The sequence below is a fragment of the Sabethes cyaneus genome, chromosome 1 (genome assembly GCF_943734655.1).
Source record: "Sabethes cyaneus chromosome 1, idSabCyanKW18_F2, whole genome shotgun sequence".
Lineage (NCBI taxonomy): Eukaryota > Metazoa > Arthropoda > Insecta > Diptera > Culicidae > Sabethes > Sabethes cyaneus.
Window position 1 is genome coordinate 46,900,828 of NC_071353.1, and position 27,647 is coordinate 46,928,474.

At 44.8% G+C, this 27,647-nt stretch overlaps 2 protein-coding genes across 2 annotated transcripts in view; both read right to left on the reverse strand.

Annotated features, from left to right (window-relative positions):
* Positions 1-7,473: 7,473 nt before the first annotated feature.
* LOC128745646 (uncharacterized) lies at positions 7,474-8,355 on the reverse strand. The gene has a single exon (XM_053842722.1). The coding sequence runs from the start codon at positions 8,353-8,355 to the stop codon at positions 7,474-7,476; it is 882 nt and encodes a 293-aa protein (XP_053698697.1).
* Positions 8,356-25,650: 17,295 nt separating this feature from the next.
* Positions 25,651-27,647, reverse strand: part of LOC128745647 (uncharacterized) — a 94,951-nt gene continuing 92,954 nt past the window's right edge. Inside the window, exon 2 of the mRNA XM_053842723.1 lies at positions 25,651-25,800. Within this exon, the coding sequence (XP_053698698.1) occupies positions 25,651-25,800 (150 nt within the window). The remainder of the gene's footprint in view (positions 25,801-27,647) is intronic.

Consider the following 27,647-nt stretch of genomic DNA (forward strand, 5'->3'; position numbering starts at 1 on the left):
AATACTGCCAGTCTTATCCCGACACTTTTCGGCTCGCGGCACAACGCCTTTGCGGGATCCGTTCAGTTTCTGGTAGAACTTTCGCGTTTTCTGAGAACGATGCAGTCGCTCTAACCCTGCATATTTCTGCTCTTCCAGGTAGCGCTTCTTCTCCCGAAAGATTTCGTTTCGCTGCATCTTATTCTGTTTGTGTCTTTCCACGTTCTGTCGTGGCACTGCGCATCTTGGCCGCCCGCGCAGTGTTCTCCTCATCCATCACCCTCCTACATTCATCGTCAAACCAATCGTTCCGCTGATTCCGGGCCACATGCCCGATGGAGCTCTCCACTACACTGCGGATGGCTGTTTTGATAGTGTTCCAGCAGTCCTCGAGAGGGGCTTCGTCCAGCTCGTCCTTTTCCGGCAGTGCAGCTTCGAGTGAATGCGCGTAGTTTCCGGCGACGTCTGGCTGCTTCAGCCGTGCGAGATCTAACCGAGGCTGGCGTCGGTACCGAATGTTGTTCACAACGGAGAGTCTTGGGCGCATCTTAACCATCACTAGGTAGTGGTCCGGGTCAACGTTAGCGTTTCGATAGGATCTGACGTCGATAATGCCTGAGAAGTGCCGACTGTCGATCAAAACGTGTTCGATCTGTGATTCTGTTTGATTTGGTGACCTCCAGGTGTACTTATGATGGATTCTGCGCTGGAAAAAGGTACTACGTACGGCCATATTCTGTTGCTGGAATATGTGATATGCATCGATTTTACTCGATGTGATAATTTCTCATTTACCACAGCTCTAGCATGAACTTACACTCAAGAACAACTCATCGGTGAAATTCATGTCACTGGCGGCGTCAGAGATGGCGCAATGCATCAGGATAGGCTCGCAACGCGGTTAGCTAGGGTTCAAATCCAGCCGCGGGTAGGATTTAGTTAGAGTTTTTTTATAGTCTATCTTAATCGCATGAACCGACTTTACAAAAGTTTGAAGGAGGTGGAAGTAGAAAATAGAAAAGTATTAAAATAGAACTTAAAATGCTACTTTATAAATGTTTGATAAAGTTTCTTTAGAAGCTGCTTAGTCGTTTATACAGCGATCTCATGGCAATGGCGTTAGCGCTATAGCGTTCAAGTCACATGTTGAAATAAATAATCCGTGATAGATTCCAGGCTAAATATCCGTAGGAACATAAAATTCGACGAAAAACAATCATCCAATGAAGGTGTATAAAGCATGCTAACAGCGAACCAAACGTCAGGAACATTAAGTTCCAGAATAATATTAAAAAATATTCAATGAAAATAACGCGCACAGTTCACCCTTCCTTGTTAATCTATAATAAACGCGATAGCAGAGGAATTTTATAGCAAATTTATGAACACTGATATATGTTATCGTTTGCACTTGCGAATAAGAAAGGCTTCTCCCAGAACGAAATTCATTTTTAGCGCCAGCTTTATCGAGCTGTAAACTCCTCCGTATAAAAGAATAAACTAGCTTCTGCAGTTCACGTACATCAAAGGCGGCAACCAGCCAGCTTGCCGCCGGCTGGTACGCGGAAAATGTGAACCACTTCAGGATAAAGTACTCTAGGATACACACGTTGTAACCGGTTGTTCTATCGCTCAACACCTAATGTTCCCTCGTCATCCGTCCCTAGCCCCCCTGGTATTACCGAGCTCTCGACCGCACCGTCACCCAATACCGCACCGACTGTCAACGGGGTGGCATCGCCATTCACGGTGGCAAAATGTTTGAACTGCTGCGGAAAACTCCTTCCGCTTGTTTCCGTTGTTCGCACGAACGTGTTTTAAACGTCTACAAAATTGTATTTTTATTTCCCCGTTTCCTCGACACAATCCGTCGACCGTCGCATCCCTACCGACGACTCAGGCCACATGCAACGAAGAATATTCACACTGGTCTTTCGGAGAATATTTCTCATTGCTGTCTGGCCATTCCCTGGCTGGAAACACCGAGAAACAAACATCAACCGAAAAGGAAAAAATAGCAACTAATGGAAATTTAAACCATACAACACGTTCGAGCGGGAGTTTCACTCTCGGTCCGATGATGGTCGAACAAAGTTTATTGAAAAGAGCAAACAGTACTGGAAAGCAACCCATTTTCGTCGGTAAAGTTCTCTGTCCACCCATTCGCAACGGACCCGATAGCCCGCACTGTTGCCGACCCGTCCACGAGCGTTCATCCTAAGCTTAGCTAGTGAATGTACGTGTATGGACATTTTAGGGAAGCAGCAATAAATTTAGTTTTTGTCTTATCAGATGGAAACAGTCACACTTTAAAATGTCGTTTTGTTGACGGTATGGGGGCAAACATGGTGGGTGGACCGAAGCGAATGTGTGCTGGTAAATCCGACGTCGTTTCAGCAGCGCAGTTTTAAAAGCAAATCCGGCTGACAGAACTAGTTTCCGACTTTACTATCACGGTTTGTGTTGTATCAGCCGAGCCGGGCTGGTGACATAAAAAGACAGTTTTGCGGGAAGTTTGGATCGGTTAGTTTTCTGATGCACTCAAGAGGAGGTGTCTTTCTTTCCCGAGGGAGTTGCGATTGAAGTAAAACTTTCTCTTCTGTCGAGTGATGCAGCGATGCTTTGACGAGAGATTTATTTTATGTCAAAATGAATTACACATTTGCTGTGCCGGGACGGTGGGTCACCGGCCGGCCCCCGCGGAGGTTCCGGGTGAGCCGGAAAACCGCATTTCGTTATTAGAGTGGTATTTGTCGTTAACAAGTGGCAATCTCTTGTTTTACAACAGCATGATATTACGCTACCCTATGGCAGCAGTGGCCACGGCAAGCATCAGTAACTCAAGTGAAATGTTCTTCGCAGCAATTTAGAGTTTGGTGCGGTATACCTAATGTTTCTGGTCAGTTATGTGGATGGAATAAGCATAAATTGAATAAACTAGATTTTCAGGTCTGAAATGATGCATACATTTTACACACCGCAGGCATTGATTGGTGAACGGCTGTCCACATACGTAATACAGAACTCATAGTGGTCCTTAGCTTCTTATCCAACAACTCCTATCTAATACTCCTCGTGGTGTCAGCCGGGGAATACGACCAACCTTAGCCGTGAACGGGTAACCAACACCGGTAGGAACTAATGTCGTATAACGACAGCGAAGAAGGCACAGTGCTGTCTCGGCACTATAAGGTGGCTGCCCATAGTTATAGTAAGACAGCCTACTTAAACCAAAATACTATGAAGATTCAAGAAAACACGGATCGGAATATTCGGCATCGACCAAGGTGACGAAACAAGGACGACGAATACTCGGTAGTTGAAACTACATCGCCAAAATTCGCAGGTGGCGCCCGAATAGCATGAACTCCGTAAACTGGGCTTCGCAGCTCTGCAGGAAATCTGTCGCGAAGGAGAGAAGGTTAGGAAGATCCGCGGCGAAAAGGTTTAACAGATAGTCAACCGCTTCATTGACATTGTTGGCATTATACAATGGGGCCCAATCAACCATCATTAAAGAACGGTTCAACGCAACAAAATTAGGTCTTCGGAAGTCGAACTGAAATTCCTCCTCAGGTTCGGAAAATGAGGCAGGCATGGAACAATTCACGGTGGTTGTTATAGCTGGGTGGTAGGAATCAAGATCTACAAGCGGTTCAACAGCCTGGAGTACAGCGCATTCACGGACGACATACTTATTTACAAAAACTAAATCGAGTATACGATTTCGGTTGTTCACGACCGAATTCATCTGCTTCATGTCTAATAATGACATACCGTCGATAAGAACTGAGCTGGGACCGCTAAATAGAGATGTCGATGGATCTGGGAATAACCAATTTTCAGTGCCTTTTTTCCAGACGAGACCTGGCTGGTTATAATCACCATACAGAAGATGGGCGTCATGAGTGTCCAGTGAATTGACAACAGCGTCAACACATTCAATGTGCCGTGCAAGGTAACTAGAATCTACTGCACATACAGGGGAAACATATGCTGCACCAATTTGTTTATTTGTATAAAAAATATCAACAGGCCTACTGGCCCTACTGATACACTTAAACTAGAATCTACGTGCTAGTGCCAGGAAACGAGTTTTCAGTACCTCGCGGTTGACGTTTAAGTCGAAGCAATGTGTGAATCGATTGAAATGGCGTTGCAGACCGATGATTGTTCTAAATGTGCTATAGTTGGTTCGCCGATGCGGTACACGCAGAAATGGACCGTTGCGTAGAACACGACTTTGGGCGTATATGTTGAGGTTCGCGAGTAGACATGGGCAATCCACTCTCGAGGTCAGCATGTCGGCGACTGCCATTGCTCTGATCACGTCGCGACGAGTGGTCAACGGGTCAAGATCGATGAGTCTGCAGCGTTGTTCATAGCAGGGCAGCTGAAAGGGGTCGTTCCAGGGCAATCTTCGAAGTGCAAAACGTATGAATCGGCGCTGCACTGACTCGATTCGGTCAACTCCATTTTGGTAGTACGGACTCCACACAGGAGCACAGTACTCAAGGTTGGACCGGACAAGAGCACAGTAGAGAGCTTTGAGGCAGTAGATGTCGTTGAAGTTCTTGGCGATCCGCATGATAAATCCCAGATTCCTGCAGGCCTTATCGACAATATATGCGATGTGCTGTTTGAAGTCGAGCTTAGAGTCAAGCAGTATTCCCAAGTCCTTAACACAGTTTTCGCGGCGTAGAGGCACGTCTGATAGAATGTAGTCGAAAACGAGAGGGTTCAATTTCCTTGAGAATGTAATTATTTCACATTTGTCGGAATTTAGCAGCATGCGGTTGTCTGTGCAACATTTTGCAAAAATCAGCAGCTGCTCTTGCAGGAACGCGGCGTCGGACGGACTATCGACTTTAGCATACAGCTTCAGATCGTCGGCAAAAGAGAGTCGCGGGCATTTAAGCAGGAAGTTGACATCGTTGAAGTAGATGAGGAAAACCAAAGGTCCGAGATGGCTACCTTGTGGAATTCCAGAACTAGCAGTGAAAGGTCTGGAGGTGAACCCGTTGATACTAACTTCTAGGTGGCGATCGGAGAGGTAGGAATTAAACCATCGTAGCAACGAGCCTCCGATTCCGAGTTTGTCCAGTTTGGCGATGGCGATTCGATGGTTCAATTTGTCGAAAGCAGCGGAAAGGTCCGTGTAAATAACGTCCGTCTGCGACCGGTCGTCGAAACTTTTTATCACGTCGGACGTAAGAGTTAGAAGATTGGTTGTCGTGGACCGCTGGGGCATAAAGCCGTGTTGATCGTCTACGACGACATATTGCTTAAAGAATGCAAATACAGGTGCATACACAACAAGCTCGAACAGTTTTGATATTGAGTTTAGTGCAGAGATGCCGCGATAGTTATTCACATTTCTCCTATTCCCCTTTTTATGAACAGGAAACATGTATGCCGATTTCCATATTGTTGGGAAGACACCTGTACTGATTGATAAACTGAACAGGTGGCTCATCGGAGCAACCAAGGCGTTGATACACTGTTTCAGCAGAACAGACGGAATACCATCCGGTCCAGAAGAACGAGAGGATTTTAGCTTCGCGGCGGCTGATATGACCATCGCGTCGTCGATGGAAAGGTGAGTTAAGCAATTGCTAAGTACGGGGACGCACTGGATGGCTGCGGAAATTTCTTCTCTTGTCAATCTTTCGTCAGTAAATACGCTGGAGAATTTCCGCGCGAATAGTTGGGAAATCTGTTCTGTGTTACTGGCAGTTTCACTACCCAGGAACATTACCGAAGGAAGCCCGTTGTCCTTCCGCTGTTCGTTGACGTGCTTCCAAAAGGATTTGGGATTCCTTTTCAGTTTACGTTCGATGTTGCTCAGGTAATTCCGGAAACAGGAGCGACTCAATCGTTTGTAACGCGTGTTGATCGACAAGTAGTGGTTACGGAGTGGCAACGTTCGATATTTTGAAAATTTCTTGAGAGCGGTCTTTCTCTCGGATTTCAGACGTCGTAACATAGCGTTTACCCAGGGTATCTGCTTCAGAGCGGGCATGGTTCTTTTTGGTACATGTCGATCGATAGCGTAGTTCAGGATGTTGGAGAAAGTCATTGCGGCAGAATTGACATCATCCTTGTCCAAAACTGCATCCCAATTGATGCTAGTCAGGGTTCTTTGGATTTCCCTGAAGTCCGCACGGGCGAAATCATAGTAGACGATCGGTGGTGCACTAGTCACGTCAAGACGTATTTGTTGACGGATAGTAACCAGCAAGGGTGGATGATGTGGAACGTCCTTAACTATAGGGGAAGGAGCCATCGCTATTTCGGGAGCCTGAACTTGCACACTAGCAAAGCATAAATCGAGAAAGCGACCGTTTTCGTTAGCAATGTTGTTAACTTGTTGCATGGTGGCAGTGCTGTAGCAGTCGAGTAACTCGTTAGTGAGTGGGGATAGAGACGACGAGCTAGAGTCAACGTACATGAAACCATTGCCTCGTCCGCGCCACTTTAACCCAGGCAGGTTGAAATCGCCCATAACTATTATCTCGTCTACTGGAGACGCCATTGAAGCTATTGCAGTAACTGAATTCATATGAGCATTCAAAATAACGGGATCGCGGATGCGATCAGGAGGCAGATACAGTGCACACAAGAACAGCCTCCGGTCTGCAAGCTTTACCGTCACCCACACTTGCTCGACGGGCAGCCAGTTGTCCTTTTTGACGATAGACGCTTTGAACTGGTGATGGACTGCTATCGAGACGCCACCTCCTGTGCTTTTGCGACTATTGTGTATGCTGCGGTCGCAACGGAACACCTCATAATTAGGCCCAAATATCTGCCGAGAGCACGTACGATTGTCAAGCCAGGTTTCGGTCAATACGATTATCTCGTACGGACTGTCGGAGCAGGCGAGCAGATAGTCAACAGCACTCGTGTTCATTCCACCCACATTTTGGTAGTAGCAGTGAATATGTTGGGGTTCTGTGCGGTTGTACGGTTCCTGGTTGCGAAGCGAAGGACTGGAAGCAGAGTACGGATCACCAGTGGGGCGGGAATCAATAATTACGAACTTGCCTGGCAGGGGGTTTTGGACGCCCCGTCCGCTGCTCCCGCACGCAGGACCGGGACGGCTGCTGGTCGCTGGCTGGAATGACTTGACTGCGGCAGGGAGGTCGGGGGCGTCCATGGTGCCAACAACAGTGCATCCCGGTGTTCCGGTGTAAGTTGGTTGACTGAAACTGGCAGAAGCATCGAGCCGGCGGAAATCAGTTGGCTGAACTTCGAGGATCGGTAAGCCGGTAGTTGAAGAACTGGAAACGTAAACTGCATCAGCAGAGAAATAGCGGTTCAGCGTGATATACTTGCCGAGGGTGAGTGTCTGGAAGCCCTGGCTCCCGCACCCGCACACAGGACCGGAACGACTGATGTACGCTGGCGGGAATGTCTCGACTGCGGCGGGGGGGTTGGGAGCTTCCATGATGCTGTACTCGATGCATTCCGGTATCGCCTGAATTTCAGCAACTAGGCGTCTGAAGTCGACGGCTCTAAAGGGGCTGGAGAGTCCAGCGCCATCGGAGTCACGGATAAGGTGTCGACAGCAGAGTTACCAGGTGGTTTAACGGCTGGAGTTGCAGGCGGAGCGGTGGGAATAGGGGGAAGCCATACCGATGGATTCGAACGAGCGTCGTCGAATTCCCTAAAATCGATTCCTAGTGGCCAACAGTCGGGGGTCAAGGCCGCAGCTTTGTATTTCAAGGGAATGCCAACCTTGAAGGACACGAAATTTAGCGACTGGAGGTCAGTACCCTTTTTTACTAAGGGAACAACTCGAATGGCATCCCGAATCTGTAGGCCATCCCGAACTAGTCCTTCGACAACGTCAGTGGTCACGGTGGGGTGGAAACGCGACAAGTACACCCAGAATAAATTGGGTGGGGAACTGACCACAAGCTTATCACGGTTCTCAACGGGCCTCGTTCCGGCGGCCGGTTTATTCGGAGTCACCGAGTCACCTTGGCGACGTTTTGAAGGACGATCGCGGTCCGGTATCCGCATCGGGGTTGCAGCATTGACCTTGTCGGCAAGTTTTGCAACCTGATGGTTATTCCTGACAATTTCGTCTTTGAGTTCCGAGATTCCATTTATTTGCCCCTCGATGACGGTAGAGATGACATTTCCGAGAGACGAAACCACACTTTTGAAGCGCGCAATCTTCATTAGTTTTACGCACTCGTCACACATCCAGAATAAGTTGGGGTTTTCGTGGAGAATCTTCGAGAACGGGCCGTTGAAACCAGCGCACCGAACATGGCAGGCTTGGTCGCAAAAACCCATACATGTAATATGATCATCTGCTTTTTTCAGTGTTTTAGCACAGCGGTCACAAGCGGAACAGTTGGTCATATTGACTCGAAAAATATCGATTCTTGTTAGAGTGTACGGTATGCGACCGCCGATATGGATGCCCTTAGGATCACTCTGACAGCAGGTACACGCAGCGTGCAGATTTATTTCCGTGTAGCACTGGCACTGGCTTCGTACAAGATGTAAACAAAACAGTCGAACAAGATCACCTAAAAGCTCGTAGAGTCACTTCGATTGTGTTCGATTGTTAAAATTACTATTGAAAAACGCCACAGGCAATCTTCGTTAGCACTCTTCACAAAGAAAAAACAATAAAACAAACGATACACAAGTAAAATAATATCGAAAACTTAGCGGGTGGTAAAAACACAGCTATCAACGTTCAATACACTGAACCGATGAACCAATGAATACATTCCTATCGGTAGTGAAAATGCGAACCCATAGATGTTCAATGTCGTCATTGCCAGGTAAAGTTGGAATTTTTTTCGAACCCAGACGGTTCGACACTGCAATAAGGACGCCTCCGCCTCTCTTTTTCCCGGTACTATCTACATCACGATCCCTACGGTGTACAGTATAACAATGGCCAAACAGTTGCGGTGAAAGAAATTCCTCATTTAGAAAAGTCTCAGTAAGAACGATTACATCGTAGTCCGCATCCAATACAGCCAGGCTTTGTCCGCTGGCTTAAGAGTTACTTAACAAATCGACAACTCTCAGTAAAGTTAGGCTCTACTGAATCGTACAGTTTTTGTAATCGATCAGGAGTTCCACAGGGAAGTAACTTAGGACCGTTACTATTCCTTATATTCTTTAACGATGTTTGCTTTGCGATACCTCCTAGCTGCAAGCTGTTGTATGCAGATGATTTAAAAATGTTCCTCACTGTGCGATCTGCTGAAGACTGCAAACAACTGCAAGATTATATTAATCTGTTTACAGAGTGGTGTCACCTGAATAATCTTACCGTCAGTGTGTCAAAATGCTCAGTCATCACCTTTAGTCGAAGCAACACTCCAATTGTGTACGCTTACGAGATTGAAGGGTCCCGCCTTGAACGTGTCTGTGTTGTTAAAGATTTAGGGGTTGAACTGGATTCTAGAATGACCTTTCAAAACCACTACTCTAACATCATTTCTAAAGCGAATCGCAATTTAGGCTTCATAATGCGCATAGCCGACGATTTCCGTGATCTACATTGTTTGCGAGCTTTATACTTTTCGTTGGTGCGATAGATTCTTGACATGGCTTCTGTGGTGTGGTGTCCGTTTACATATACTTGGTCGGCCAGAATCGAGGCTGTACAACGTAGATTCGTCAGATACGCGCTGAGACATCTTCCATGGTCGGACCCTAGGAATCTCCCACCATATGAGGACAGATGTAGGTTACTTAATATCGAAACGCTGAGTAGCAGGAGATTTGTATCAAGAGCAGTCTTCGTTGCTCAACTCCTAAAGAGCGAAATCGATGCCCCTGAACTTCTGTCCTGCATTAACGTTAACATTATGCCACGTCCGCTCAGATCCCGAGAATTTCTTCGGCCTACTTATCATCGTACGCAATACGGACAACACGAACCAATCCAGGCGATGTGCAGTGTTTTTAATGACGTGTATGACCAATTTGATTTTACGATTTCGACGAATACTTTTAAAAATAGGATTAAGACAAGTTTAATATGATACGAATTTAATGTTTTCTGTATTTGGTTTATATTTCTATGTAATAAGTTAAATGTTAGCGTTAAATTGATTAATCGTGAAAAGATAATGGGTTTTTGTGCCGATTTGAGAATGAGGTTATTAATCTCAACTCAAACCGGCTTTTCCCGTTCAAACCTTCACTTAGATATAAGGTCAGATGAAGAAAGTTAATAATAAATAAATAAATAAATAAAATTTGTCGACTTTCGTACGGAGCCCTCTTGTGTTTTGGTAGTAGATGCTGAGAGTACTCACCGGAACAGGCATAGCGTCTTTGGTGTGTGTAGCAAAATCCGAAATTGTACTCGTGTCATGTGGAGATCCCGAGCTGGAAGCGGGAAAAGGAACACGACTTTCAGCTGCTGGCAGGAACTCGGGGGATCTTATGATGCCAACATCATTTACTTGAACTTTAAACGTGAAAACTAAATCTATTCTTGCTTTTTATATATCCGTTATTATTTTCCGTGCAAAAAAAATACGAAAAGAAAGACAAAATTGAATGAAATTTTTTTTGCCGATTTTCGGAAATTCCGTTGATCGAAATTTCCATTTCTGTTCCGTGTTAGAAGCGTTAATACTCATTTTTCGAGTGTCAAAAACTTTAAAAATAATTTGCAATGGCCTTATTGTAATTAGAGCAGCTGGTATGCTCTCAGTAAACTATCCAAAAGGGAAGGGTGAACAGCGAGCTGAAAGTCAAGTTGGGTGCCATTTTTTGGTGCGGGGGTAGTACAATTTTTAGGTATGATCTCGTCTCGATTTTATATTTCGGTATAGAATATAAAAAGATTAAGTATGTTTGAAGCCTATAGCAGTGAAAACACGATTTTTCTATGTAATGCTCCTCCAATTTGGTTTACTTTAAATTTTCTTTTTGTAGTAATATCTACATTTTTACCTGCAAGATTTTGCTTTAGTCTATTCATTCTACTGCACTTTCTAAACCCGTCACGGGAAAACCTCGAATATAATCGACTTCATCTCTTAACGCATGATGACCGAAACCAGCAATGTGTGTCCGTTTGATCTGTTCCTGGTAAGCCACATCCATCTGCCGTATCTGATTTCCGGATACGATTGAGTTGTAGGTATTCGATTCGCAAACAACAACTGCCGTGTCGGCCGTGGCGAAGCCTAAGCCACACTAGCAACAGGCAATAATCGATAGCGGCTGTGCAATAAACTATATGTGAGAACTTCATCATCTCGCGTCATCGTAAAGATGATCACATTTACACAATGTTCAACACGATTGACAGTCATGATATAGTCGGCGAAGTGTGGGATACATCAAAATGATTAATGACACGAATGTTAACCTTTCCCCCCAGCCCGTTCGGATGAATGATACGAAAAGTTGCCTCTAGGCTGCCATGGCAGCCGACCGGGGGGAGTCCCGGACTATACCGTCAGAGCTTGCAGTGATGCCTGATAGGCACAAATGAAGAGCTGTGTGTAAATGTTAACACCCCCGTTTTTTTGCTGACAATAGCAGTGAAAACGAGCGACCGTTTATTCAATTAATTTGCTCTCGTTATCGCAGGACATCATCTGTTACTGGCGAAGAAAGCACGACGAAAGCAAATATTTTTCCTGTGGTATCTTACTAGTAGACAAATTGGAAAATCGAATTGGCCGCCAAAATAGCAAAGAAAAATAAACGACCAATTTCCGTCAGCCGAAAATGGAAACCAACAGGGGAAGCTGAAGACGGTCTGAACTGGCGAGCGGGAGGAGCTACCCACCTCGGATGGTTGTTTCTTCGCGATTGTAGCTGAAAAGCACGTGCCATTCGTTGAACCGCTGGTAGGTAAACAGAACAAGACAGAAGCTTCACCAATCAAATGTTTACACAGCTCCGTCTCGGAACAAACCGCTTTGGTTTGATGCGTTTTCATTTCGAACGACGATCCGAACGAGTGTTCACGCGGGCTGTGTGTGTGTGTGCTGGTGATGGTGGTGCTGACGGTGATGATTATGATGATATGTACATACGCTGGCATGGAATCTGGAAATTCGTCGGAGAGTATTTGCGTCTATTTTTGGCCCCACTCAGTGGCGACCCGTTCGATTTGGTCGAATATTTTGCATTGTATCACACTATCCGTGAGGCACCGAATAAATATGCTGTCATGCCGTGTTGGTGGTAGGATTTGTTTCTCCTAGCGGTGTTTAATTATTTACCAATGAATTTACACAACTTTGTAGTCTGACACCGTTTTGCTTATAGTTCCAGATCGTGATGATGCACGACGATGCGATGCGATGCGATGGTACGGTGCAGAAGTGTGAGACGACCGAGTGGAGCTAATTTCATTAATTCCAAGACACAACTCTTGAAAGGCACTTTTCGGAAAGGAAGGTAGCATTGAAAAGCTGTTTTCGTATTGCCGCTTTCGTTCGGTGGGTAGAACATTGAATGCAGCAAAATAAACAGCAGAACCTCAGAATGCACCGCTTTGTCGTGGTGAATCTCAATGGTTTGCTTGCCTTACCTCGCACCTACCGTTGAGTGCAGGAGAAATATGCAGGAGGAATATCAGGGTACGACATGATTTCGTAATTTATTATATGCTAGAAAGTAATCATCACTGTCGCTGCCCATGATTTCATAGTTGGCGTAAAAGCTAGAATAACAAAAATGTATTTATTCCGCGCTATGCATTCTTAACCATGTAATACAGATGCTCAACATGCAAGTGATATGATGGGAATGATGGGAAAATGACATAAAAATTAAATATAATCGGCTATTTGGATGTCTGAAAAAAGAAAATGAACAAAAAGAGACGGAAAGAACTCCAAAAACGAACAAAAACAATCCAATGTCAATCATCAATACAAAACCGACACAAAATTGGTACAAAACTAAGCATAAGTGTAGGATGCCGTCCGTGTGCTGCTACAGTATGGTTCCGATTATATCAGCCCCCTACTAAATCTACCCCTGATTAAAACAGCTTTTTCTCGATTATATCAGCCCCAAAAATAAGTTTTTTGTTTGTTGTTTTTCAGTTATGTAATGATTCCTTTAAGGCCATATAACCAGCCAAATGAGTGTTTAGCGTTCAGCATAGATGTAGCAAATATCAATAGAAACAACTTTGTCGAAGACATCATAGCTGTATCTCTTTATTGAAATTAATTAGTTCTGAAGCGGTATTTGTGGAAAACCCCTTAAAAACAGTTTTTTGACCCTAACTTATTCTGGTCAATTTTTACGTATTCATAGTGTTCTATAAAGTTATTCATCTTACTAAAATCCACGTTTTGTTGGACCATCGTTATACACTGTTTTATAAATTTTCCAAGATCTTGAGCTTTTTCGGTGCAAAATAGTACTTCTTTGAGCTTAAATATTTCTCAAGGTGGTGATTGGTGACAGAAAAAACAATTCACACATAAAAGTACAACAAAAATCCCGTAAAAGCAAGTATCAGTTGTATGTATCTGATAGTATCCTCAAAAATTACAGTTGTTTTAAAAAGTTCTTTCAAGTTCTTTTTACAAACAAATCATTATATTTCGTCAATCATAAGAGCTACTGTTACTATATTTGATAAAGTTACTTATTTTAGTATATTCTACAACTTTTGTAAAGACATCGTATTTTTGGTAAGTATTTAAAACCATTTAACCCCCCCCCCGTTCCGCCCGGTTAGCTTCGAGGTACGATGCTTGTCTAACAAGCCAGTCGTCGTATGTTCGAATCTCAGCTAAGCGGTGCTGCTAGATATAGTCAATAGGATAGTTGCACTAGCCTCGTAATAGTCCTGTACTCTAACAGCCGGCCGCGAAGTCCGTTCAATTCTATCAGCCCAAAATTCACGGAGGAGCTGATGTAATCGGAACAATACTGTATTCCGTTATTGACCTGGACAGATGAAAATTGATGCAAAATGATGGTTGAAAAAAGCCTACTTGAGACAGCTTGCTATTCCTTATTTTGCAACCTTATCAGGTGCTTGCATGGTGACCAATACCGACGCCGGCCACGTCCGACTGCGGGTCCTGGTGGGATGGAAAGGAATGTTAGTCTAGTACTTATTGCTACTAAAGACCAGGGAATCCTCTGTATCTTCATAAGCATTTCGGGAAAGGGATTGTTGTTAGTAGAACGGGGGAGCTAGATAAAGATCTATTTTAATGGATAATGTAATCTGTCGAAAGCTACGCGCCCGCGAAGTCTCGCGGAGTCTATTATCACTGACTAACTCGGATATTCGATTATTTCAATCGAGTTTGCGATTATTTCAATACGATAGCAGGCTATCGTAAAATTCTTTGTCTGTCCCGGTAAATGAGTTACTTATTTAAAATGTCATCGAGACATGTTGGAATACCTGACTCTTCTTTTATAAACCCAATATATTGTTTAGTTTAGAGAACAGTTAGTACAGTTGGATTTCGAATTTGGCAACAAATGCGTGTTGCCTATGTTGCCAAAATCGAAACCGTGCCAAAATCGAACCATGCCAAAATCGAACCATGCCAAATTCGAAATCCTACTGTATCGCTAAATTAGGCGTGCGAGACTGTGAATCGTTAGTTTAATGCATCTTCAATGAGAACGAATTCGAAGGCCAACCCACCCGAAACAATTCGACATCTCTCACTGGACCGAATGCATGGTGACAAAAGCAAACACTATGCACGCAATTACCACAAATTATATCAACACACTTTAATAAATATGACATAATACATAAATGAACAATCAAATACTTATCTCTTCTTCTTCTTCAGCAGCATAGAGCCGGGGTGGCTCGTGCTGTTTCAAGCACTCGTCTCCATTCAACTCGGTCTTGGGCCACTCGTCGCCAATTTCCTAGTCGTCTCAGAAGTCGCAAATCGCTCTCGACCTGGTCGAGCCATCGTGCACGTTGGGCCCCCCTGTTCCTGGTGCCGGTGGGGTTGTTGAAGAGGACTATTTTCGTCGCACTGTCGTCCGGCATCCTTACGACGTGTCCGGCCCACCGTAGCCTGCTAACTTTCGCTAGATGTACGATGGGAGTCTCCCCAAGCAGTGCCTGTAGCTCGTGATTCATACGCCTCCGCCACTCTCCGCTTTCAGTTTGTACTCCGCCAAATATCGTCCGCAGCACTTTCCGCTCAAACACGGCAAGGGCGCGTATGTCCTCCGTAAGCAGCGTCACGGCTTCAAGTCCATAAAGAACTACCGGTCTAATAATGGTTTTGTACATTGTTAGCTTCGTGCGGCGGCGTATGCTTCCTGATCGTAGCGTTTTACGAAGGGCAAAGTAGGCCCGATTTCCCGCTTGGATGCGCCGCTGGATCTCCTTACTAGTGTTGTTGTCCGCGGTCACCAGCGATCCCAAATACACGAACTCTTCTACCACTTCTAGTTCGTCGCCGTCAACGGTTACCGTCCGTGGGAGGCGCACATTTGTTTCCTTTGAGCCTCTTCCTTTCATGTATTTGGTCTTCGACGCATTTATTTTTAGCCCAATTCTCCTAGACTCCGCTTTCAGTCTGGCGTAGATTGCCTCCGCCGTCGCAAAGTTCCTGGCAATGATATCGAAGTCATCTGCAAAGCCTAGAAGTTGGCTACTCTTGGTAAAAATCGTGCCTCTCGTTTCGATGCCCGCTCGTCGGATCACCCCCTCAAGAGCGATGTTGAACAGCATGCAGGATAGACCGTCACCTTGTCTCAACCCTCGTCGCGTCTCGAAGGGACTCGAGAGTGTCCCAGCGATGCGTACAAAACACATCACTCGATCCAATGTAGCTCTGATCAGTCGCGTCAGTTTGTCCGGAAAACCGTATTCGTGCATTATCTGCCATAGCTTGTCTCGATCGACTGTATCGTATGCTGCTTTGAAATCAATAAAGATGTGATGCGTGGGCACGTTGTACTCCCGACATTTCTGCAAGATCTGTCGGATAGTAAAAATTTGGTCCGTAGTTGCGCGAGCCCCCATGAAACCCGCCTGATAATTCCCTACGAAACCTTGTGCTATCGGTGACAGCCGGCGTAACAGGATCTGGGAGAGTACCTTGTAGGCGGCATTTACCAGCGTAATACCGCGATAGTTGCAGCAGTCTAGCCGATCACCCTTTTTGTAGATGGGACAAACCACTCCTTCCATCCATTCCTCCGGTAGCTTTTCCTCCTTCCAAATCCTCGAAATAACCCAGTGTAGAGCCTTTGCTAGCGTTTCTCCGCCATGTTTATAAAGCTCTGCCGGTAGGCGGTCCTTCCCAGCGGCTTTATTGGTCTTCAGCAATCTGATTTCTCGTTTGACTTCTTGGAGATCAGGTGCCAGGACATCACTATCTTCCATGGGCGCTCCTAGGTTAACTTCCGTTCCGCCTCCTTCTGCGACTTCGCTATTGAGGTGTTCATCGAAGAACTGCTTCCACCTGTCGACCACCTCGCGCTCGTTTGTAATTAGATTCCCTCCCTCGTCCCTACACATGTCAGGTTTCGGTGTGTAGCCCTTCCGAGTTTGGTTTACCTTCTCATAAAACTTGCGCGTGTCATTAGTTCGGAATAGTTGCTCCAATTCTTCACGATCCCTGTCCTCCTTTTGGCGCTTTTTTCTCCTCAGGATCGTGGTCAACTTGTTCCTAGCTCGTCGGTACTTGGCCAGGTTCTCTCTAGTGGCAATACTTAGATAATTTTTCCAAGCATTTTTTTTCTCCTCCACCGCTTGTTGGCATTCCCCATCAAACCAATCATTTTGTGTACTCCGAGGCTTAATACCTAGTGCCGCGGTAGCGGCCTCTCCGATGGCCGAGCGTATTCTGCCCCAACCGTCTTCGAGGTTTGAAGCACCTAACTCCTCGGAAGAAGGCAGTGCCTCATTCAGTACTCGCGCGTAGTTCTCGGCAGCTTGTGGGTTATCTAGCTGCCTGATGTTCAGCCGAGGAGGGCGGCTTTGACGTGTCCGGTATACGGTGGACAGCTTTGAGCGCACATGTACTGCTACTAGGTAATGGTCAGAATCGATATCCGCACCCCGACGGGAGCGTACGTTCGTGATGTTAGAGAAGAACCGGCCCTCTATGAGAACGTGGTCAATTTGGTTCATTGTACGTTGGTCAGGTGATCTCCAGGTGGCTTTGTGGATATCCTTGCGCGGGAAAAAGGTGCTTCGGATCACCAGGCCTCGGGAAGCTGCGAAGTTTATACATCGTTGGCCGTTATCGTTTGTGTCGGTGTGCAGGCTATGGGGTCCTACCACCGGTCTATACATTTCTTCCCTACCGACCTGGGCGTTCATATCCCCGATGACGATCTTGATGTCCCGTGACGAGCAGCTGTCGTACGTTGCCTCCAGCCTCGCGTAGAACGCTTCTTTCTCATCGTCGGGTCTACCTTCGTGCGGGCAGTGCACGTTAATGATGCTATAATTGAAGAAACGACCCTTTATCCTCAATACACACATTCTCTCGTTGATCGCCTTCCAATCTATCACGCGATCCTGCATTCCGCCCAGCACTACAAAGCCCGTTCCCAGTTCGTTGGTAGCGCCACCGCTCTGGTAAAACTGGGCCTTTCCGCCACGTATCTTCCATACCTTCTCTCCTTTGCGACAGATTTCCTGCAGAGCTACGATGCCGAGTTTGCGGGGTTCCAGCTGTTCAATCAGCACCCGCTCGCAACCTGCGAAATTTAGCGATCTGCAGTTCCAAGTCCCGAGTCTCCATTCGTCGTCCTTATTCCGTCGCCTAGGTCGATGCCGAATATTCCGCTCCGAATATGCTTGAATGTTGTTAGTTTGTGTTGTTTAGGTGTGTAGCCGTACTGGGGCAACACTACCGAGTCTCGTGATGGGGCTGCCATCTTATAGTGCCGAGACTCACTACCTCCTTCCCGGTTAGTATACGACCTTAGTTTCCACCGGGGTTGGTTACCCGATCTCCGCTAAGGTTGCTCGTATTCCGGCTGGTACCACGAGGAGGTCGGGATCGGAGTGGCTGGATAAGAGGCTAACGACCACTATGGGGTCTATATTCCGCATTATCCGGCCGTTTACCAACCAAAAAATACTTATCTCAGGCTACTAATAAACCCAAATCAGTGTTCCTGAAGTGACACTAAATCTAGAATAGCCCTGAAGTGGTTCGGAAATGGCCCTAGAATGGCTCGAAAATGGTCCTGAAGTGGCTGAGAAATGACCCTGAAGTGGTTCTGAAACAGCTCTGAAGTGGCACCGAAATAATCCTGAAATGGCACTAAAATAGCCCTGACGTGGTTCGGAAATGGCCCTAGAATGGCTCGGAAATGGTCCTTAAGTGGCTGAGAAATGGCCCTGAAGTGGCTCTGACAGCCCTAACGTGGCAATGAAAGAGTTCGAAAATGGTCCTGAAGTGGCTGAGAAATGGCCGTGAAGTGGATCTGAAACAGCCCTAACGTGGCACTAGAATGGCTCGGAGATTGGCCTTGAAGTGACTCTGAAACAGCCCTAAAGTGGTTCTGGAATGGCTCGGAAATAATCTTGAAACAGCTCTAAAACAGCCCTGAAGTGACTCTGACATAATCATGAAGTGGCCCTGAAATTGTTCCGAAGTGACCCTGAAATGGCACTGAATTAGCCCTGTAGTGGCACTAAAATAACCCTGAGGTGGTTCTGAAATGGCTCCTGAAGTGGCTGAAAAATGGCCGTGAAGTGGCTCTAAAATAGCCCTAACGTGGCACTGGTGGCTTGGAGATCGTCCAGTAAATAAAAAAATAAATAAATAAATAAATAAATAAATAAATAAATAAATAAATAAAGAAGTATCTGGGAAGTTACCTTGAAGTGGCTCTGAAACAGCATTGAAGTGGCTTCGAAATTGCCCCGAAGTGTCTCTAACATAGCCTTGCGGTTGTTTTGAAATGGCCCTAAAGCGGTCATGGAATGGCTCGGAAATGGCCTTGAAGTGGCTCTGAAACAGCCCTAAAGTGGTTCTGGAATAACTTTGAAGTGGCTCTAGAATGACACCCTGAAATGACGTTAGAGTGGCCCTGAAGTGGCGCTGAAATAACCCTAACGTGACTCTTAAACATCCCTAAAGTGACCATGAAATGCTTCGAAAATAGCCCCAAAGCAGCTCTAAAACAGTCCTGAAGTGGCTCTGAAATAGTCAACAAGTGGCCCTGTAATTGTGCTGAAATTACCATGGAATGGCATTGAAATAGACCTGAAGTGGCGCTAAAATAGCCCTGAAGTGACTCTGAAAAAGCCCTAGCGTGGCCCTTGAATAGTTCGGATATAACCTGAAGTGTCTCTGAAATAGCCCTGAAGTGGCTCTGAAATAGCCTTGAAGTGGTTTTGAAAAAGTTCTGAAGTGGCTCCAAACAGCCCTGCAATAGCCCTGAAGTAGCTCTGAAATAACTCTGAAGCGGCCCTGAAATGGCCTTGGAGTGACTCTGAAGTAACCGTGAAGTGGCACTGAAATAGCCCGAAGCTGCATTGAAGTAGCCCTTAAGTGCCTTTGAAACAGCCGCCCAGAAACGACTCGGAAATGGTCCTGAAGTGGCCCGTAAATGATCCAGAAGTAGATCGGAAATGATCCTAAAGTGGCTCGAAGATGGTCCAAAAGTGGTTCGGAAATGGTCCTGAAGTAGCATGGAAATGATCCTGAAATAGCTTGGAAATGATCCCAAAGTGGGTCGCAAATGCTCGTTAAATAGGTCTACAGTGGCTGGCTCGTAAATGGCCCTGAAGTAGTTCGGAAATGGCCCTGCTGAAATAGCCTAGAAGTGGCTTTGAACTAGCTGTGAAAAAACTCTGAAATGTATGTATGTGTATGTGCATGGTTAGCCACCATCACCTCAAGGGTTTCCCATTGTATGCAAGTAGAATGCAGAATCGAATTTGTTTACCCAGAAACTTTCATGTCAATCCTGTTCGTGAAGTTCCAAAAGGGGTTGAGTGGATCTATAAGCAATGTTGCTTACATGATTCCACGGGAATATAAGACAGTCCTTCCAGCATAGACCTCCGGTTTCCAGATACATAACTTCGCCGTGCAAATTTATCTTGCGTGATGATTTGTGTGCTAGGAAGGCGCGTCAAAATCCTCTCCGACATTATATGACTTGGGCTGATTACCACATCCCTCATCCAGTTTTCGATTCATTCGATACCCTGATACTCCCTCCCCTTTACTATAATGATGGTATATGGCAATGTAATAAAATATGTATTATATGAATATACAGCATATGAAGATATATGGGCAAAATAGAACAATTTCACCAGCAGTCCTTCGAATGGAATAGAGTTGCATCATTTGAGTTTCCATAAGTGCTTCCATTATTTAATTTAATTTTTTCTTCTGGTATCCATGAGCATTATTTAAACTTTTTGCGGCCAGAGTTTTCACTGTACTGTAGGAGGTGCTTCACGAGCTAAAACGAAACAAACAATTAAAATAACTTACATTAAGCTTACCTTCTAACAAGGTCGTGTGACTCAGCCGTCACCCAAACCCGCAGTTTTGAGATCAGACAGCCAGGGACAACCCATCATCGCACCTCCTAGTTTTGCTACTCAATAGAGCATTACCAGATAAGGGCACGTGGAGGCGCTAGGTAGGGGCTTGGGATGGCTGGAGCTATGTTGGACGCTTCCTCATTTGCCTTCCCCATTTTATACCCAGCTGTGAAAAACTCTGAAATGGTCCTAAAGTGGCTCGAAAATGGTCTTGAAATGACATGGAAATGGTTTTGAAGTGGCTCGGAAAAAATCCTGAACTACCTCGAAACTGATCTTGAATTAATGACCTCGAAGTAGCGCGAAAATGGCCCTGACGTGGCCCATAAATGATCCTACAATGGCTGGATATGGGCTAGAAGCGACTCGGAAATGGTGCTGAACTACTTCAGAAATAAGCTTAATATGATTATCCTGACGTGGCTCGGACGTGGTCAAGAAGTGGCTTGGAAACGGTCCTGAAAGGGCTGGAAAATGGTCTAGAAAAGACCCTAGAGTGACTCAAAAATGGGGTTGAAATGATTCTGAAGAGGCTCGGAAATCTTGAATGGGACAATTTTCAAAATTGCTATTATACTCGGTTCTTTTCAATTAAGGTGGTTTTATAACTATTTTGGAGTACCTCAAGCAAGCATTTTGGGACCTTTGCTGTATTCTTTTTTTCATGTGTGGACTCATCACTGCGACCAATAAAGCTGATCTATTGTGATATCGCCCGGGTGTTTGCTGTATGACCTGTGCTGCATTTCTTTTTGCTATAATCGCTATTGAGTGAGTGATGTGCTTATTACACTTTATGCGTGCTTGTGTGTGTTGGGGATAACCCTTCCTTCGAAGCCTGAGCTACTTTACCCACTTATTCCTCGCTGCCAGTACTATCCCATATTATAGCCATCCCTGGCGAGGACTCATTCGTTCCTCTGACCAGTACACTTGACTATAGGAGAGACTTTTGCACTGTCAAGAGCTTTTTAGTTGGTAAATATAGAATTCAGCATGAAGGATGGGTAAATGAGGGGACTGAGAATAAACCTATGCTAAAGTCACTTGATATCGAATGGCTTGATTCTACTATGATTCGAAGCCACGACCAGTCACTTGTCAAAGTAGACTCGGTAACCTTGTGGCTACGGAGCCCCCCTTGCTGTATTCTTAGAATTAGATCTAATTTAACTTTCATCATCAAAATCATCATCATCATCATTTAATATTTCTGGATACATTGTGATGCTGATAGGGCAACAAATTTTGCTAAAGTACTTTTACTTACTTACTCATCCTGGTGCGATGTCCTTTCCGCCAACAAACTCGGTCCACGGTCTCCAGTTTCTTTTGCTACGGTATATGACTTTAAAATTGCTCTCGTGAGTCGTGATTGCGTGATGCTTTCAGTGAACAGCGCATTTGTTTAAAAGACTGTGCAGGGAGTAGTGGTTTTCTTACCTGCCTCTCTATTTTCCTTTCGAGCTCTTCAACATTACAGCTTGTCAAAATCACAGCTATGAACTATCCTCAACTTCCAATATTCGCCCAAACTTGTGGATCACATAAAACAGGTTGACCCCGTTTGCATTATTCCAATCCATCCAACGTGCATGCCGTGCGCAGCGCTGGTGGAATCTTTGTACGAAATCCTGCAGAACATCTCTGCAAGCGAATCCACCCGGAACCGAATCCCACGCTTCAGGTATTTCATAATCACTTGCTGCTGTAAGTTTCTCGAGTGGTTTGGGCAACACCCGAGGTTGAAGCTGTGTTCCAAGTTTTTCATCAACCACAGGAAGCTTTTATGAATAATAGCGGCGAAAGTTCTGCTCACCATAATTCACCAAACAGATTAAAACTTCCGTTCGCAGTGTTCGTGTATAGAGGAGATATAAATCATTTCACATTACACCACACCGGCATACAAATTGCTGTATTTCCAGTTCGCTCGGTTGGTGCCGTACTGGCTAGGATCCTACCAGCACCCACGGATGAAGGCAGGATTTAAGCTTTTAGCGTTGAGGGTTACCTATCTTGCCGTGATATCTCTCCCACCGTGAGCCATAAAGAGATAATCATTCTACCGCAAACCCCAGTCCCAAGCTGAGCCTGGAAACACTCGACCAAGGATGCGAGATGAGATGAATGCGAACAGATCTTCCTTTTCACTTTTTCACCTGCAATCAGTCCGCAGCCGGGGACTCGACTCCCATGGTGCTAGTGAAGCGCCAGGCAGAAATTTCAAATCCTTTAATAATTTAACATGATGTTTGTTATAATTTGTTTACACGGAATTAAATTACTTCGAAAGGTTCACTGCTCTGCGGCAGAGCTTTGTGCTACACCAACAAGAAGAACAACATCGTTACGCTGAAGAAAAAAAAATCATTCATCCCCATTGCCTGGGTTCCTATCGTTCAGCGACGAAATGAAAATATGTCCCAAAGAAATCCCATCTGGATGAATGGGCTCGAAAAAACAAAATTATGCATTAATTCGAAGGATTTCGACAAAATCCGTTTCGCTAATTAACAAAATTAGGGAACTGATCGTGAGCGGACTGTAAGATAAAGGGGAACCTTGAACAGATTCTGCTGTCTATAATTAAATTGTAGATAACCCTATCTGGTTCTTCCAGAAAATCTCTGTATAGTGCGACTTGTCGGTACGATGAAATTAATCATTATTATTTACTCATTGTACTACAAACAGTAGTACAGTAACAAACATTAGTAATTATTTATAATAGCTAAGTCCAGAGAACTTATTGTCATCTAATGTGGAGATTGATTTTGAAACTAAAACTGTTTCTTAATTTGAGAACTCCTCATAACTACTTCACAGCCGTATTTCATTCTTATTTATTTACTTCTTAATGGCACTTTCAACTGCTAGGTTGGATCACCTCAAGTTCATAATCGCTATACAACTAATTTCCAGCAATCTGACCTGGATCCTAGGTTTTGACAATATTTTTGAAGCAGTTTAAAAAATAGCAGCAAAGCTACTCTTTCGAAGGAATCTTCATAAACTACAAAGGTATAGCTGTTTTGGGAATGCGAATGAATACATGTAGTTTATCTATTTATATATTATTTTCAGATGTTTTTGTTGAATTCCCGATTTTAAATTATCACAGGTTTGCGTCAAAAAACTGCAAGGTTTTTTCAACTGATTCTTATACCTTTTTGTCTACTGAATTCAGAAAAAATAAATAACAAATGTACATCACATCCAGTTTTCTTGCAAAACCCATTGAATAATCTTGAAATTAGAAAGAAAACAAAAAAAAAAGTTTATATTACTTTTTACTACCATTTTATTATCTCATGTAGATACGTATTTTGAATTCAACGTGAGATCTTCCTCCGGACTAATACTTTTCTGTTTTTTTTCTTATCTTTTCAGGTATTCTACTAAGACGATCAAATAACAGATAGTTTACAGGAAAGCCATTTTCCCGGAGGTAGCGTAATATCTCATGCTTCAGCAAACATTTTTTTTACAGTCCTTTGATATATACGTAAGAAAACATTAAAATGCATATTTCCAGTTATTATGATAATTTTGAACTGCTTCTGTCTGCGAACAAAACTCCAGAGTCCCTTTCTTCGCGTCTATCTTAATGATTCAAAAGCTTTTAGAAAAGTTGTAAATATGTGGTATTCTGAATAACAACAAAATAAATTCCTGCCCTTCGCCACCTACAGTACAGTACAGTTATCATATCGCGTCGTCTTTAGCATTCGATCCTGATTATTAGACCGAGTAAAAACTGTGTGACCATCTGTTGGACGAGGGCTTTACGATTTCTTCTTTAATTGCCACAATTCCGTATAATTGCTAAAATTTTCGTCCACAAAAATTTGGCTGTTTTGTCCCTCAATCCAACCCAATTGCTTTATATAAACAATTTTATTGCATCGTGAGTAGCAAAATCATCAACAGAACTAGTTTAACTTAATTTTTGCATATTTAATTTTCCTAATGGGCTAATGAAGAACAGGTTCAGTTTTAACATCAACGACGTATCCGAAACGAAGGACATACGGCTTTAGTGTCTTAACTTTTGTCACGTCGAATATTTGGAAGGTATCTTCTTAGGTGATAAAATTTAATGATGCCAATTTTGGCTCTTTTTTGCCCGTCAGCTTTCAATCCACAGCGTGGATCGAAAACCTGTTGATGATGGAGAATATTGCCTTCAGCCAAAGTTGGTTTCTTTTTGGACCAGCAGCACGTATGTAACAAACCCAGGGATTGAAAATAAGTTATAATGCACACGGATGTTAAATCGCAATTCAAAAACAATAGTGTTTACCGACCTCCGACATTTAGTTTCAAAAAATTTCATGACGTCTGAGAGTATGAGTTCAGTACCGTCATCCAGGGATATATCAAACACAAAAACAATCAGATTTATAAATAGTACCAAATGTAATTATAATTCAAAAGTACTAACCACTGAAGACGTTTCGGATACTTAAGGTCCAGACATAATGCATACGGATTTTACTACGTTGCGGAAATTTGACAGAAAACCCATGGAAAAACTGTCAAACTACCGCAACGTAGTAAAATCAGTACGCATTGTGTCTGGGTCGTTATTCTTGGACCAATACATTACATCCCAAGCAACAATGTGAGTTTTATTATACTCTTATGGCGGTTTTCATGACCAATTTTGCTCTTAAATGCCATCATAAGAGTGTAACTAAAATTATTACCTAGGGTTACTGTACATACCTACAGTAAGTCAAAGTTCAAAAGCGTTGCAAGTATCTCCGGATAACGGAGCAAAAATGCAAAAATGAATTATGTGCACCTACTTCGTTACGAATAATTTCAAAGCAAATTAAAAGAAGAAAGAAACAGAGAAACACTGAAATAGAAGAAACGACCAGAGACTTGGACACTTCCTTCCAGCTGATTGTCTGCCACAGAAGAACCTTCTTCGGGAACTTAATGTGGGAGATATATTTGACGTTATCGCTCCCACCTCCTCGGTGAGGGGCGTAAAGTACCCGGTCCCCTGCCAATCGGTGCCGGTCCAGCGTCAAATAGGTCTCGTCATTGACCCACATCGCGCTTTGCCGGAGTGATGTTTTGCAGCAACACCTTGCAGAACAATTGCTTACTGCTCAGACTCTGCCGAACTCGATCGACGCTTCCGCATAAAAGTGTCAATTTTAGCCAGTTGCTCCGATATTCCGACCTAAAGTGCGCAACGATGAGGTCATACTGCTCTCGGTCTTCCTCTTCAGCTTCTGTTGTTTTTTACGATCACGCAGCACCGTCAGGCGACCGAAATCTGGCTTCCGTTCGACGTGCTTATCTTTCTGCAGAAGATAGAGGGTGTTGTAAATGCCGGTTCGGCTATATCCGGCGAACATGAACGGCCTCATGATGTCTAACTTCTTCGCTCAGGAGTGCGGCTGCGAGTACGAACAATGCATCGACCGTAGTTGCCTGACTGCTTTCGCTCTGGTTGCTGCAAATCAACTGATAACGCTGCCAATTTTTTCGTCTTTAGTAGATTTTGGACTTTCGACCAATGACGGTGGTGTGTGGATCATGATCTTTAATAGTTGCTTCGCCGACCTGATTTACAAAACACTCGAGCAGCTATGGGTAAAAGTCCTAGTGGCCGATCGTTATCTGAGCATCGGTGTAATCTATTTACACCCCAACCGTATAAAACAGTAAACTCTACGAATGCAAGGAAATGTGTGTGTGTTTTTTTTTCGTGAGAAAACCCTCAACGCCAGGTACACTAGCGATGTATGTTTACATCGCGTTTACCTCACGGGCGTCTGATCTTAACCCTCCGGAACTACCGTTAAGTATTACTTCGGAGGTAGGCTGTGTCTGTACACTGCTCCGTACATCTGTCGAGACGTGCACCGATCCGGAGATGGCGACCGTCATAACGGCCATTTCTTCACAGTCACCCTCGTAAGGTTCTACCATCCTTAGTGCTACTCCATGTACCTTGAACGCCCACTTTCGCTGCACCTGACGCGACGTGAACCGATCCGGAGATAGCGACCGTCATGACTTCCATCTCCTCACGGCCACCCTTGCAGGGTTTTGTAATTTAGCTCAGCAATGCTCCGTCGTGCTCGCCACTCCACTTGACCTGTCGAGACGGAAACCGACCCAAAGATGGCGATCAACATGATAACCATCGTCTCACGGCCGTCCTCGCAGTGTTTCTGCCCAAGCTTGGTTTGTTCCGTCGTGCACGTCACTCCACCTCTGATGCACCTGTGCAGTCCCCGACGCTGATATTTGCTTGCTGCACCGACTTGCGTTTGTTCACCACGATAACCTCCGTTTTATGATGCACTAGCTCCAGTTTCCTGGAGCGCATCCAATCTTCGACAATGCTTATAGAGTGGGCAGCCATCAACTCAAGCTCTCTGATAGATTCAGCGTAGACTTCCAAGGTGATATCGTCCGCAAAGCCGACAGTCACCACCCCTACCGGGAACTTTAGCTACAACACCTCGTCATACATGACGTTCCACAACACCGGGCCCAGTATGGAACCTTGCGGAACCCCTGCGGTGATTGGTACGCACTTCTGACCCTCCTCCGTGTTGTAGCATAGCACCCGATTCTGGAAATAATTTTCCAGAGACACCGGCACTTGGACGTTCCGAAGCGAGTTAGCTATGGAGTCCCAGCTAGAGCTATTAAACGCATTTCTCACGTCGAGCGTGAAAACTGCGCAATAGCCGATACCCGTCCTCTTACGCTGGATTGCCACCTCGGCTGTCTTGGTGACAGACAAGATGGCATCCACCGTAGATTTGCCTTTACGGAAGCCGAATTGGTTCCTTGACAGACCGTTTGTACCTCCGTGTACTGTACGAGTCTGTTAAGGACAACCCTCTCCAGCACCTTGCCGGCAGTATCGAGCAGACAGATCGGTCAATATGAGGAGGGGACACCCGGAGGTTTTTCCGGATTCGGCAATAGGACCAGGTTCTGTCGCTTCCATCTGCCCGGGAAGTGGCCATCTTCCAGGCATCTACTCATTACTGCTCCGAATAATTCGGGAGTCTCCAAAATAGCCGCTTTAATGGCCGAATTTGGGATTCCGTCTGGTCTCGGTGCCTTGCTCACCTTTAGGGACTTAGCGATCTCAATGAGTTCCTCATTCGTTACCGTCGCTTCCTCC